General features: G+C 45.2%; 1 protein-coding gene across 2 annotated transcripts in view; it reads right to left on the reverse strand.

Moving 5' to 3' along the window:
- DHX36 (DEAH-box helicase 36) overlaps positions 1 to 16,208 on the reverse strand; it is a 378,110-nt gene that overhangs the window by 221,616 nt on the left and 140,286 nt on the right. For both annotated transcript variants that reach the window (XM_086944114.1, XM_086944115.1), the window contains exon 9: positions 4,111 to 4,192. In XM_086944114.1, the coding sequence (XP_086800240.1) occupies positions 4,111 to 4,192 (82 nt within the window). The remainder of the gene's footprint in view (positions 1 to 4,110; positions 4,193 to 16,208) is intronic.

The following is a 16,208-nucleotide window of genomic DNA, read 5'->3' on the forward strand; positions in this document are numbered from 1 at the left end:
ATGTTCATGTACCATGGAGCAGAGGTGATCTTGCAACATTCACAAACAACTTCCTAAATTTGAAATAGAATCCTGCCCATTGGTGTACACAGGCTGACAGCTTGTGAAAATGTCAAAGGTTTTGTGGACAGATCTGAACACTTTCACTGATATTGAGGTACAGAATAATTTATGGGCTGAATGTAAGATAGCAGTGCAGTAGCCACGTACAGAGCCCCCAAAAGATGTACCTACCCGTGAACCTTCCCTTATTGTAAAGGCAAAGTATGATGAGGTCATTTCCTTTTTGAAGGATAACGTTCCAGCAAGGGACATTGATTGGTTAAAGATCAAAAGAACTACACCGGGAGCTAAAGAGTCGGTGCATTCATATTATAAACAATCGTTACAGGTGTTCAAGCAGCACATGACAAGAGAATCCCGAAATGGGAGCTATTCAATCATTGGGATTGCAGTTCGTTCTTGGGTTGAGACCAGAAATAAGTATGTACATACAACAGAATGCGATTTGTTGGCAGACAATGGCCCAAATTAGATCCTGGAGGTAGGCAACATACTGTGGTGATTAACAAGAGATGAAGCAGAAAAGGTTTAAAGGAAAATTTATGTTGACGCAAACAAAGCCATCTCAGAAAGGTTTTCAAAATCAGTCGCATGTAATAAATGTTGGTGGATTGCAGGGTGTTGGTTTTCAGAATGGAGGACAGTTGGCAATTTGCAAAGAAGAGGAAGAGTCGTTCCGACTGCTCCAAATTCAGGGATAGATCTTGCAAAGTTAAAAAAGTAGACTCCCTGTCTGTATTGTAAGAAAATCTGGAGGTAGACAACATCCTGATTGAGTAAGTGGCAAGGTGTCAATCAAATCCAGATTTAAAATGTTCCAATTCAGTAAATCCAGACACCATAGCTGTCACAAAATACTATGTTGGGTACACCTCAAGGTACAATGACCCCACATAACATGGGTAACCCAAGGTTTAATATGAATCAAGTACCAATAGTAAATTCAAATCTGTTCCAATAACAGAACCCATTTCAACAGTACCACATGTTGGAAACGAGAGCTTTGAATCCGACAATTCACAATGACGTTCCCTGAGAGGGGAGAAAGACTGCGTAATTGGTGCAGTCTTGGAGGTAGACCAGAGTAGACCATTTGTATAAAGGGAGGTAAATGGCCACCAAGTGCTTTCTCATCGACACAGGCGCTACCCATTCCACTGGAATAATAGCGGAAGTCCCAGACCTACCCCTCTCAAGAAAGAAGATCCAAGTTGTAGGTGAAACAAATAACCAACCCGGTTTTGAAGAAAGTTCCTGCAAAAATAGGTTCATTTGAGGAAGATCACCAAATTTTGTGTTTAAGATTGCTCCTTTTAATTTCTCCTTGTTGACAAACAAAGGTTCATACAACCAGTTATTTAGGACCATACGTACAAAACTTCCAGTTTGAATTTCCTAAATAACGAATGCAAAATATAATGCATAAAAATTGCGATTTACTAGTAGCGATTCCAATAGTCCCAATTGCTATTAGGAAATCGCTAGTTAGGAAAATGCAATTTTGGAAATGCAAAACCAGTGGGTGCCTTGGAGCCTAAGGCCTTCCTTGAATTCCCACAAAAAAGTGGTGCCTATGTAAAGTGCTCAAATGCTCTAGGAGCGAGTGAGCGTTCTATGGCACTACCAAAGCAGCACTTTTGTGTGCCTTCTCCTATTTTGCACATGGTTACCATTGACTTGGAATCAATGATAATAGCATTTCCTAAATGCACATTTAGCATTTAGGAAATGCTTTTTACATGCACTTAGAAACCGCAATTAGGATATCCCTATTTGCAATATCTTATTTTGGGAATTGTAAAATAAAATTTCTACTGGGTAGAAATTGCATTTTGTTACTGCATTTTCACCTCTGTACATGCCAAAAGGCTATTTAGCATTTCTTAAAAGCCTGAAATAGCGATTCTGTTAGTTAAGAAATGCTAAATAGCAACGTACAATGGCCCTTAATGATTACACCCGAAGACTCAGATACAAAGATCCCACCACGCCATCAGTACTATAATGAATGTTGTGGATGTTATACGGTTCACCCCCACAGCTGTTCACCTCTTCTTCCCAGTCTTTGTACTTCCTCACATTATCACAGTCTGATTTAGCATTGATGACTAACCTGCGGAATCCTTGTCGAATCCCATTTGGTATTTGACTTCTTTCTCTAGCTGCATGTGGTGCTCCCTTACCCCACCTTTTGGTGAAACTCAAATCAATCCCAATTTTATTGCGCTTCCTCTTTCCAGATATATGGGCCAAGATGGATTTCACTTCATTTTATTTTTTTTACTTGATTTTATACCCTGGTTCCATTTTATTTTCAATTCTTTAATGTCATTTATCAGAAGAAGCGGGGGTTCCTTACTGCTGTCCATCCTAGGGTATTTTTTTTTAATCCATGGACCGCTTTTGCTACTTTATGTAAGTGGCATCAAGGGTTTTCGACTGACCTCCTGTTTTTGTTTTGTTTGTGAGTTTGTCAGGGTCTGAAAAAAGGAATCCTGAAGTTAAAATATACCTGAAGGCCTTGGCAGAACACACCGGGGGGGGGGGCAGGGGGGGGGGGGGACGGGTGGGATGGGCACCACGGTTGTTGAGTTGGGAGGGGGTGGGGAGTGGGGTCAGTTGGGGTATCCTGTTACTTGAAAATGGCTTTCACTGCACACATGGACACAGGGCCCGAGGCCGGCCGATCTTGGGGCTCTCTCCCGGGAGCCCTGAGTGGAGCTCGCAAGAGATGGTGGATTGCTTATGTCCTATCACTGTAATGTACTATGCTGTTGCCAATAAAACCAAATTTGATCAAAAAATATACCAGAGAGGTAGTTATATAACCTACTCTTATGATTTTTAACAAAGGGACCTTTAGCATCGGAGCACATTTATATAAATCTATTAGAACGTCATAATGTCCTGGATTTTATAGAGATAGCTTAACCTTTAACTGCACAAATGTGAAAGGTAAGCCCAGATCTTGAGAGCATGAGGGCTGCTTTGGGTCTATCATACATGGTAAATTACTATAAAGCAAACAAGTGAGCGCTATTTAGCAGCTTAAATAGTGTTATGTAGGACAGACTTTAAATGAAAATCCTCTGTGTTGTTTGTGAATACCCTCCAGAATGTGGCTGCATACTTGGTGTCACAAGTCAGCTCAAGATCTTCTGAGGCTTTCTTCAGTAAATTCGGCTTTCTGGCTATTGACTAAAATGTAGTATATTGAAAAGCGATTTCAATACACTACATTACAGTCGAAGGCTATTCTAACCCACTTGTCTGGATGGGCAGAAATGCTACTTTCTCTTCCCACCTTCCTTTGAAGTAAGAACTTGTAAATGCCTATTAAATAAACTAGCTGAGCTCAATGGCTAAGCTAATAGCAGAGGCGGCATCTCTAGCACCAAATGTGAATCTAGCTACTGTGTCTAAAGCCAAGCAAGCATTAAAAGACCAGAGGTTGTGTGAAAATAAATAAACAAATACTATAGATACAGGGTTTATTAGTTTAGCTTAATTTGAGGCAAAGATTGTAGTTGTAGTCCACTGGCAGTGTATCATCAGACTCTGACCGAGAGCAAGTGAGAGAATAAAACACAAAAGGGGGAAGGGATAAGAAAGAGAAAGATGGAAAACAATGACAAAAAAGCAGGAATGAACAAGAACTTGTAAGAGTGAGAAAATGAAGGCAGTGACTGCTTGTGGAATAAAGAGACATGAAGGAGAATTTGGACTATGCTGACTTAGTATTCGGCACCTCGGACATTCTATAGTGCTGAAGGCATCTCAGAAAAAGTTTGGGCCCTGGCACTTATTATTTTACAAATTATAAGAACTGCAGTCAATTGCCTACTTGGAATGCCCCATAACACTGTAATTTGGTTGTTCCAGTGCTATAATCCTGAAGACAAGGTAAGTATCTCCTACTATCTGGATGGCTTGCAATGTTTTGATATAAATACTGAAAGCCATTGCAGATGAGTTGAGCAGTCTGGTTATCTGGATATTATTACATGTATGGTACAAACCTTTAAGTCGAGTAACAACGTAACCTACCTCAACATTTCAATGACGTCTTCCAAAAGATATTCCTTCACAGGGAATGTAAATCCAGGTATATGCATCATAGGACAGTTATCTGTTGAGGAGAATAAAAATGTAAACATAGAACGGTCTGGCATTAGAAATATCAAAAGTCTTAAAGTTCACAATATATTAAAACCTGGTTAAAGGATTAAAAAAAACTCTTAGAGCAGGAATCTACAATCTAGCGGACTAATTTCAGAAACTACAGCTTGTAAAGTTCAGAGACTCAAACAATGTCGCAAGTACTTTACAAGCGGCAGATTTAAAGGAGTACTCCAACTTACCAAAATGTATTCACACATGTATCCCTAGTTGAAACATTCATTTGACTGAATCATTACGATATATGTTGTTACACATTCAACGTCATTTAACCCTTTGCCCACCAACAAGGGTAAAACCCTTGTGTTAAAAATGAGATTCCTGGTTGGCTCAGATATGCACCCAGGCCATGAAGGAACCACCAAGCTAGTCAGGGCAAGAAACAAGTTACTTACCTATACATTGTGGTTCTCCAATATGGATATCTTTCATATATTCACATGCTTGCAGTTACCGGTCTTCGAGGTGGGAGTCCCACGGTAATTATAACTAGTAGTGTAAAATTCTTTTATCTAGGTCTATTATAATTCCACTTTCCTATATGTTTGAGTAGGAATGCACATCGTTTTGTACATGACCAAAGTCTGACCAATCAGAGCAAAGCTTTCACCCTTCCCTCTTGTGCAGTGGCTTCACGCCTCAGATTTTTTTTTTCTTTCAAAACCTTTATTATACCTTCACAGATTTACACAGCAGTTTGCCTACAACCCAAAGGGCCGGCCGCTAATAAAGGAGCATTGGAAGTCATGTATATATTAAGTCTATGTTGTAGTCATGCTGCTAAGTACAAAAGGTTGTTCATACGGTCGGGTGAAAGGTATACAATCAGTATCATGTTGCAAGTCAGTTAAGGTTTTTTTTTTTTTAATGAAATTAACAGAAATAACAATCAGGAAATCACAATGCGGTCATCTAGAAATAGTAGTGCAGTTTAGCCGTATGAAAGGTCCCATGACAGTACGTGCTGCTATGTGTTGTCAGGGGTTCAGGCCAAATTGAAAGGTTGCGACATCCCTACATCTACGTGTAATTGTATAACGTCCCTACTCTCCCTCTACCTCTCAACCTGCCCCCCCTCATCATCCGACTCCAACTGACCGTCCTCTGGCAGAGGGTCACAAATTTCACCGTGGTACACATTCCATGGGGACCATATCTTATTCCACTTTCCAGGGCATGCGCGGCTCAAGTAGACCGCCCTCTCTGTCACCATCATCTTGTCCATATTCATACACCACTGCGACTTAGTTGGTAGTTCTGCCGCCCCCCAACGCTGGGCAATATCTCTCTTAGCCACTATCATGCCTAATGTGACCCAGAGTTGGCCGCATCTGGACAGGTCAGTCGGTCCCCACACATTTAAAAGACATAGCCTCGGTTCTGGGAGAAGTGAGGTCTCCAGAGTCTGAGACACAGTGCGTAGTATTTGTCTCCAGTAATGTTGTATGCGTGGGCAGTCCCAGAGTACGCCTCAGATTTTTAAGCATGAGAGGTAAAGTTACCAATGCTACAAGGTAGAAACGCCAATGAGGTGAGCGACTGAATGGGAGGCGAGTGGGTCGCAAGTGAATCCACAAAAGATATCAATACTGGAGAACCACAGTGTACAGGTAAGTAACTTGTTTTTTCTCCAGTATTTAACCTTTCATAGATTCACATGCTTGCATCTAAATAGGGAGCAGTATATTATTATTATATTATATATTATTATTATATCATTAAAATATGGACATTAAGGCTTCAATGTAGCTGTAGGCTGAGGCGGGTAATATACATAAGTGTTTATGCATACATAGTGTTGAGAATAATAAATATTAGCAATAAATACCAATGAGATTACCTTGTTGAAAAAGGGTTTGAAGCACTGCATCCTTGTAATTAACACCAACCAGACAATAATGTTTTGTAAACATGTCCATGTTATGCCATGTAGCCACACTGCAAATGCCCAACAGTGGTACTCCTGCGAACGAACAAACTTCAGGTAGAGTGGGCGTGCACTCTGGATGCCAGCGGCCTTCCTGCTTTTTCGTGACTAAGTGATAGCTGTGGATACGAATTGTCCTATAGTTGCTTTTGAAACGAATTGGTCTTTTGTTGGGGGCGCAAAAGCAGCCAGAAGATGGTTTGATTTTCTGAGGGACTTGGAGTGTTTCAAGTAAAATTTAAGGCAACTTATGATATTCAGGACAATTAGTTCATTTAGGTGAAATTCAAAAGATACTTTTGTTATAAACCTAGGGTTGGTAAGCAGGATGAATCTGCCTTTTTTGAAGTGTACTGTTGTTGGTTTTTTTTTTGTCATCAATTTACTATCATCTTCCATCCATTCTTCCTTCCCACCCATTCAATGCTTGAATCCTTCTTTTACAGCTGTGTGCCACTTATTTTTGTCGTTTTTACCTTCAATGTATTTTCATCAGCAAAAATGCCTTCCCAAGACATTTGAAGTGCGGTACCCCATGATTCCTTGTGTGTTAACCTGCTTGCATATTGAAGGCCTTTTTTGTTTTTAGAGTTGCAAAGAAGTCTATGGGGGAAGTTTCCCTATCTGCTGAAGATCTTGTTGAGTTGGTTGGTTGACAACGTCCACTTGTTGCATTCCTTTACAGACCTGCTTAAAAGTCCGCCCATTGCTTTTCTGTGCCCTGAACATGTTACGCCTACAGGGAAATCTTGTTTTGTAGGCAAAAGGCCCCTATTTGTTGTTCTTACTTGTATAGAGTGTGTGATCTCGTACCGCCCTACTTGTTTAGGTAAAACATTGTGGTCGTATTTTTGATATTAAGACTTCTGACCTCTGTAACCTTGGTAGGAAAGCTTTGAGGCTCAACACCACTGCTTTCAGTTCCAGAAGGCTGATATGACTATTTCTTTTGGTGACCTTTTTCTACTGACCTTCAGATCTTGGAGATGTGCTCCCCATCCCTCCATGGAGGGATCCGTTGGGATGATGTAATTTTGAGTCCTGAGAATGAATGTGGACTCTTTTGCGATGTTTCAATTTTTCGTCCACCATCACATTCTTGACAACATTTCCGGCATGATCAGGACATTGTTGTCAATCAAGCCCTAGTCCTGCTTCTATTGCCTGTCTAGTTCCTGCAGCGGTCTTATGTACAACCTGCAGTTCTGTATAAGAGGGATGCATGACAACATCATTTCCAGGAATGATTTGCTGGTTCTCTCTGCAATGGAGCTTTTTCGTGACAAGGCGAATTGCAGTGTGCTCATCTTCATAATTGATTTCATCAATAATTTGGTCATCGATTTGTCCGATTTTACTTAGGCAGTTTCTCTGACATCTGCGGAGGCTACAGTATTTTTAAAATGTGTCAATGGTTCGGAAGCAGACACCTTTTGACCCTTTTCCTCCTGAGGTTTTGGAGAAAGAATCTTTTCTGTGATTGGCTTCTAGGTTTCCAACTTTTTTAGGATCTTTTTTGGTAGCTCAGCTGCATTTTTTTTATTGATCTAATTTCTGAGATAACTAAGCCTTCCGGCAGGGTTTGCCATCTTCAGAGTCTGGAGTTTTTAAATCATTTTTCTTTTGGAGATATAATAAAAGCCTTGCCTCTCGATCTTTTATGGACTTAGCGGATCTTTTTTTACAATAGGTGCAGTCTCTGGGCTTGTAGTGGGGTTTCAGGCAGTATAAGCACTCTTTATGAGGGTTCACAGAGAAGAGCCTCATCTTCCCACAAGTCTTACATGATCAAAATTACCCCTTCTTTGACCACTCTGACATGGTGGCAGAATGTGTCGTGTTAGAGGATGAAAGGTAAAATAAAATGAAAAGCGGTCACCTGAAGGTCACTGTCCAAAGATAGTATATGCGAGGAAAAAATTGAGCAAGAGCTCAGGGAGACTTCCTTTCCACATTATGTGGTAAGAAATCTGAGGTGTGAAGCCACTGCACAGGACGGAAGGGTGCAAGCTCTACTCTGACGGGTCAGACTTTGGTCATGTACCAAACGATGGGGATTGCTACTTAATCCTATAAGTAAAAGCAGCTATAATAGGCCTAGATGAAAGACTTTTACACTGCTAGTCATAATTACTGTGGGGCTCCCACCCGACAACGCGAAAGATACAAGCATTTAATCTATGAAAGATCAAATATTGGAGAAGGTAAGTACACACTAAAAAATAACCTGTGCTCACCCACTGGTAGCTGGCACAGAGCAGTCATGCTTATCTACAGAGGCAATGTGTAAAGTATTTGTGTAACACGCATACACAGTAACAAAATTAATACACCACAAAAGACTCCACACAGGTTTACAAAAATAGATTATATTATAAACAAAACAGGACCAAAAAAGACAAAATTCCAATGTATAGAAGTTGAGATATGGAATTTTAAAGGCATACATGTAGAAAAGCGCATAGATGCAAGTAGCACTAAAAAAGTTTACTTTAGGTTGTGATGGACCGGGGTAACGTCAAAGTTCGTACCGACTGCGATGGTGCACCCACCCGCTACAGGTCCCGTTCACGCCCCAGGTGAACAAAGAACCCGTCCCGGTTGCAGACAAGTAGATGCCTGGATGTAGAGTCCTGCAGGAGAAGGATACATTGATATTCTTCATGGTGATTAGTCAGTTCCGAAGATGGGTGCCGGAGTTGAGAGGCGTCAAACGATGTGCCGGATTCTGCCACCCGATCAAGGGGATGAGTCGATCTCACCACGCGGCAAAGATACACTCTACAATGTGTCGATCTATGGAGGCAAAGCGCTGGTTCAGAGGTGATACGCTGATTTTACTCCCGCAACAGGGTTGATGCGCTGATTCTGCTACACGCAGGCAGGAGATGCATCAAAATCAGTGTTGCAAGTATCTGAGCCACTTCCAGTGAGCCAGGTACAGGAGCAGGGGTAAAGACTTTGATATCCCTGAGGCTCAAGCAATAGGCAAGCCACCATGTCCTTGGAGATCACTTCAAAGAATGCAGAGTCCAGCTCTCCTTCAGCAGAGTCGGAGAGCAGCAGGCGGCAGGGCAACTAATAAAAAAGCAGGCATTCCAGATCAGCAGTCCATCTAAGTCTTTCAAGCGGTACAGCAGTTCTTCTGGAACAGCTTAGTTACAAGTCCAATAATGCTTTCTTTGTACTAGAAATAAATAAATAAATAAAACGCTGTGGCGCACACTTAAGGATCAATGCGGGAGATCGCACCAAAGAGGGTAAGAAGATTGCATAAGAGAGACTGGCCAGGTATAAAGCCAGACTGCTCAGGACCCATTATGCCTAGGAGCAAAGGTGCTAAGCGGTTAGCCAAAACTTTTGTGTCTGTATTTAAGCGCGACAAAGGCTGATAGGATGAACAGTGATCAGCTGGCTTGCCCATCTTGGGAAAGGTGACTAATAGTGTTTTACGCATCGTTGAGGGCTTATATCCATCCCTCACCATCTCTTCAAAGAGGCTGACCAGAAGTAGCATGAGTCTGTCTTGGTACTCATCTGTGACCAGTGCCTTCTCGCCTGTCACACCTTTCAGTACGGCAACTATTTCTGAGGAGCAGAGTGGCACCATGATCCACTACCTATGCGCCACCGTCAGCCACTTCATGGTAGATAATCAGTTGTAGGCTACTCATCGTGAGTAATACGGGAGGAATAAAGATCAGAATAGTAACTGCGAACGGATCCGCCACCTGGTCAGTCCCATGAAGAGGCATACCCTGTATGTTCCTAATAGTTAGCACTTCGCTGTCCTTGCAGCTAGGTCGAATGAGGGATGACAGAGTGGCGTCCGGTTGTTAGCCTTTGCTGTGAATACGCGCCATTGCGTACCTGCCTAAGTGTGTGACCTCGCTCTCAGCCAACTCATTGTATTCATTTTGCCTGGTTCTGATGTCGCCCAGCAGTCTCTGCTCTGCCGTCTTCCTATGAGAACGCTCCAGGTCGGCTAGTTCGAATCCAGCCACGCCAGGCGACCTGAAACGAGCAGGGCACGCCTGTATGTTTGAGATGGTGACTCCAGAGATTTAGACTTTAAAGGCCTCCCAGATAGAGACAAATCTTGACCGATCCTAAATTAGTATTGAAATACTCTATCACCTGGTCTAGTTATTTGTGGAAAGCTGCATCTATCAACTAATACTGTGAGAAACAAAAGAAGAATGCACAGGGAGACTCAGATCCTCCAGTTCCAGGACCATCAGTACTGGGGAGTGGTCAGAGTACATTCGCAAAAGGTGGACACACTATTGGATCCTAGACATCAAAGTGCGTGATACAAGGTGCGTGTGTGCGTGTCATGGACCGCAGAGTACTGAGTATACCCGCCGCCCTATGGAGAGCTATAGCGCCATGCATCCACTACACCACAATGCTAAAGCACAGGCCACAGTCGAGGGCCGCCTTGGCGAACCCCAGGAGTGATCAAGGGCGGCTGATAGGGCGCAATTAAAAATCGCTGTCACACACCTGGGGCAGGTCACCATAGTGGGCTAGCTTAGCAAGCAGTTTGCAGTAAAACTGTGGGTTTTCGTGGTTGGAGCCATATACACGCCCCCCCGCCCCCCCCCCCACTAGTACTACTGCAAAGGGCTCCTTATGACCACATGCTGCCACAAAGGGACCCCCCCCATCAGGAGCCAAGTGAGTTTCATGCAAGGACGCTGCAAGTAAAAAACCACTTTGTGGATTTGTCTACTATTATCACCTCCCTAACATTCCATGTGAGAAAGTTCAGCAGCGAATGATGCTCCAATTCAGCAGCACTGTTCACCACACCATCAGACAAACCCTAGCCTCGTTACAAAGAAATGAAATCCTCCCTGCAAGCCAAACAACAGTACTAGCACACACCAGTGCAGTCGTCAGTCCAACATGTCTAAAACTACCCCCTACTCACACTATGCCCCCCTCCCAACAGTTGGCACAGCAGTACAGGACCAGACTCCATTCCCTCCCATTACCCCAAGCATGAAACCCCCTGAGGAACAATGTAGTGCACACAAGAGGAAAGATGGTGCATGCTGAGCACCCCACAACAAAGAGTTGCAGGGAGGCACATAAGAAATGTGCAAGGTGCCAATCGTGCAGCATTTAAACTTAAATATGTAACTTCACTCCGCGACCACTCACAGGGATCCTGACGCCAATCACCAGCACCATCCCAATCACCACCGATGACTCACTGATCATCTACAACAAGAGCAATTATGTTGACATACAGGAGAGCCTCGCAGTTGCAGCAGAGAGACATAGCCAGATACCTTACTCTTCCACACAGCTCCGCAATACTAATAACTCGGACATCTTTACAGCAAGAATAAAAAATGCAATACAAAATTAACCATGCACAGAATGGAAAACAGCAGTTAGCTACTCGGGTGATATTGAAGGCAATCCAGGCATTTGACCCTCAAGATTTTGAGAAGTCCCGGCTCGCCTTCCCTGATCTCGGTGACTGTCACCTTCAAGTCACCGTCTCCCGCACCTTGAGGAACTGTTGTAGGATTTTAGTGCTACTGAAGATCTTGGTTTTCCCTTCCAAGGTTACACGCAAGTGAGCAGGGTAGAGCATAGTGTAATAAGAGTTTCAGGTCTTGCAGGTTATGTTTGGCAGGGAGAAACTGTATCCGTGCCTCCTGTACATGAGGTGAAAAGTCTAGAAAAATGGAAAGTTCTGCACCCTCATAACGAAGTGTTTGTAATACATAGGATTGATGAAGCAAAGCGTCCTGGCCACAATAATTGAGGAGTCTAGCAATAATTTGTAGAGGCCTGGCACTGGTCTAGGTGCAAGAGAACGTGGCACGCTCCACCATGAATATGTCAGAAAAAGTCTCAAGCCCTAGCAGCTCAATGAGAGTTTTTCCACAAAGGTCTCCATGTTCTCGACATTGGTAGATTCCAGCAGGCCAACAATGTCAAGATTGTTTCACCGGGAGCAGGGTTCCAAGTCTTCTGCCTTGGCTTGAAATGCTGTTAGCGTCTTCTCCAGCTGCTTCTCCGACCCCATGGCCTACACCTGCTCATTCTCAGCCTCCGACAACCGCATCTCTACCATATCCAGACACTCCACATGCTTGTCAATGCGCTCAGACATCCTGTCCATGCAATATGTGAAGCCATCTATCTTCCAGTCGATCCTTGGTGAGGCTGCGATGCAAGGCTGTCAAGATTTGGTAAAGTTCACCTCCTATCTCTGGCCCAGATTTGTCAGGGGCCACCTCAGGGGTACCGCTGCAACCTCCCCACGCGGCAGAGGTGTTTTCCACCAGTCAAACTGCAGCTTTGCCTATTTTAGCAGATAATGCCCAAACCACAGCAGATGTCCAGGTGAAGTCTATTATGCTAAGATACAGATCAGATCAGGGTAGCAGCCCAGGTCGCGGCACCTTGCATTTCAGCCTCCCGCAGAGGAGGGCACGGAGGAGGACCTTCTGCTTGCCGTAGTCTCTAAGTGCAGCAGCAGTGGTCAATGATCACGGTATCCAGGAATGACCCCAGTTGGTGCAGGCCCACATCTTACATCATGTGACCCAAGAATCTGCATCTATGAAGGGATACGATGGGGCAGCTAGAATATGGCTTGCAAAGACGAGGCTCTTCACTATATTCATGTGCAGGAGGTGCCATATGTTGATAAGGCTATGGCCAGCTCTTCGCTCCTGCTGCAAGATGCCACTGCATTGTGCCAGGGTGGTAGGTCTAAGCTATCAATGCTGGCGCCACACGCCGATGACTCAGGCTCCAGGTAGGCAGTGTACCGCAAGGAGGTACAGCATGTGTGGAAATTATCCTCTGGAGCCCTCAGACGATCATGCACCTTCAGGTTGCGAGCCGTCGGGAGGACCGCAATGCAGGGCCAGTCCCCTTGTTCAATGTGAACAGTGAATCACACCGCACCTTGTTGGGCGCTCCCGGTCATGAGGGACCCAGCTTAGCCCAATTCCGTCTCTGTAGGTTGGGCAGTCTCCGACATGTAGTACGCCATCCATGAGCAGGGTGCCAAAGCAAAGAAGTGGAGTCCCCCTCCAGGCACCTGGCTCCGAGCAAACGATAAAGAGAGCCCCAGCCGAGTAGTCCTCTGCTTCAGGCCCCTCAAACTGCACTTGATCACAACCTCATGGCAGACAACAGTAGGCTGACTCAAGACCCCAGGCACTATTTTTTCGGAATATTTCTGCAGCAGCTTAGGGAGCTTTTTCTGTTGCAATGGCAAATGACTGTGCAGGATGATAAATGCGGCCGAAGGTACTCGCTTAGGATGCGCCATCTTCAGCCAAGCTCCAAACCCCCCCAAAAGAAGGAAACGTTACTAACTTGAAATACTAGTTCTCGATCACCGGAATCTTAACTGAAGTCACTGAATCAGATGGATGGCCACACAAACACCCCCAACTGACCAACACTACCTACAAGTCATATTCTCTGAAATTGTATTCACTCCCGGCTGGTCACCCTAGAGTGGTGTCCAACCTGGCAATGCAACACGCCTCCTGCATAGCTAATTTCCCCGCATTTTCCAGGAGCCAAATGGGCCCTAGTCAGGGGGTCAGCATCTTCTCCTGTGATGGAAGCCTGATTTGCTTACCAAAGACGGTGCGCTCTTTGAAGCCCCCTGCCTTGGAATGCTAATTCAAAGGTTATCCTGTGGGAAGGGTGTAAACGCCCTCTGCCCGAGCAGTCTGTGTCTGACCTCCTGAGAGCAAAGACCCCTGGAGTCAGAAACTCTACTGTGACGGCAGGCTGGCTTAGACCAGTGCATCAGCACACTAGTAGTAAGAAGGCTTTTCAGGGGTACCTTCAAAGTGCCCTCTGGGTGCATGTATTAATAAATCCATCACTGGAATTAGTGTGAGTTAATTAATACAAGGTGTTTGATACCAAAACGCCATATGTTTCAGTGATGCCATTATGTAGAGGGGGGACTCAATTTTACAAGTTAATACCTAAAGATGGCTTCCCTGCTCACTTTCACTACCTAGTAATAGAAAACGATATTGTAGGAGAGTAGGGTCTGCTATCCTATGGTCACCCAAATTTTTGCTTTTTGCTTCACTGGTTTTCAACTTACTGAGGCTGTGGGCCTGCTAATCAGACCCCAGCCTGCTGTTCTCTCTCTAAATTCGTAATACATGTGCTACAGGTACATACCACAATTGGAAATGGACTCCTTGTCAGCCCCTGTACCATGCACTAAAGGTGCTCAGGGCATAGGTGCCACCAAGGCCTAGCAGGGGCTGCAGCATATCTTTTGCCACCCCTGGCTGGTTCTTAAATTGACACAACTTGCTGATCACTCAGCTGGGGCAAGTGGGTGTAATCACCCCTTGCTTAGATATAGTATACCTATAAATAAACCTATATCTGGACACATATAACCCTGTGAGCCACTCCTATGGAAGGCCTTATCAATCCTGAAGGCAGAGTGCATGGTTTAATGTGAGCTGGAGCTCTGGCATGAGCTGAGCCTGTCTGCAGCGGTCGGGGACAACTCCCTAAACTGTTCAGGGATAATGCCAAACCATATACTATTAAGTGCCTTATAATCCTCGCGGTTATATAGCAACTTTGGTTTGGCTTTATCAAAACATGTCGTGTAAGGTGTCATATAATTTGGAATACTATCCCCTCGACAGTTCTGTCGACGGGGATAGCATTCCACCCCTCTAGAGGGAGAAGACATGTTACTTTACTGAAACGCGGTTGATTTTTAAAAGAGCCTCAGATCCACAAAATGGATGCTTCTGCCACAGACACAAGTCTGACCTCCTGCTGCCGACCGAAACTCAGCAGAGGAGGCCTGGACAAAGGGTTTCCTGTCACAGGGAGGTGTCACACCACCCCAGACAGGACATAGTGGATTGTAGCAGGGAGGTTTGAAATAAACCAGACACTGCCTGGGGAGCACAAGGCTGCCCCTTGCATAATCCGGCCAAACCGGTTCTGGGGCACACCAGCCCCAGTCTCAGCACAGCCTGGATCAAAGGGAAAGGGGTGTATCCACCCCCTTCCTGGGTCCCACCCATAGGAGGGGACCTAGCAGGTAAACCAGCCCCCTAGATTGGTATAAGAATGGGAGCAGTGCCAACGCACTCAGATAATCCTGATGAAACATTTGAAACGAAACTCTGGACCCTTCGACATCCCACTCAACATAGAAGACTGAAGAATCTCCCTTGTGGTCAAGGAGTGACCACCCTGTGCAAACAGGCACCATCCAGCGCCTCGATGTCTGCTTTGTTGCATTTCCCGCCGGAACACGAGTGACGGAGATCGACGAGATCAAGCTTGCCTGCCTTCTTACAGCCCGATCCACAGTCCCTGCAGAGCTGAGACCCGTGGAGGCGTCCGGAAGCGTGGGCCACGCCATCTTGAAATGACCACGAGACGCTGACCGTGCAGCCCACGAGTGACCCTCGAAGCTGTACACCGGGGTTTGAGAAGCCCCAACCCTGAGCCACTCTTGCACCGAAGCTCACCCCTCTACACTCGACGAGTGCTGCGTGGGGCCCTTCTGCTTTCTTTGGCTCAACGCGTTGGCCCGGTCACTTGCCATCTGGCTTGTGGCCCCTGTGCCGACGAAAACCTAAAACCGACTTGCTATTCTGGTTGCTCCAGACTTGCACCAGCTCCTCTAAAAAGGAGCACCTGCTCTGACCCTCCTGGTCCGAGTGAGAAGCAATCTTCCGGTCCTGCGTGGATTGCTCTTGCCAAGTGTTGTTTGCTCCAATCTTGAAGCCGACTGCGCCGACGGTGAGAGCCTGCGTGGGACAGATCGTGACCTGCTCCTGGATGTCGCAGATGCCCCAGAGCCCACGTGACAGCGGAGAGAAGCTCCTCGACAACCACCTGATTGCGCCCGACATTGCCTGGTTCCATCCTGGTTCCACCCTGGTCACTGCTGAGTGACCCAGACTCTGTCCCCTCTGCTTTCAGGTACTTTTCTACTCTGATCCACCCTTGGATCACACCGGACACTTCTCCTTCACATCGCCTGCAG

The sequence above is a fragment of the Lissotriton vulgaris genome, chromosome 11 (genome assembly GCF_964263255.1).
Source record: "Lissotriton vulgaris chromosome 11, aLisVul1.2, whole genome shotgun sequence".
In the NCBI taxonomy this organism is placed as follows: Eukaryota; Metazoa; Chordata; class Amphibia; order Caudata; family Salamandridae; genus Lissotriton; species Lissotriton vulgaris.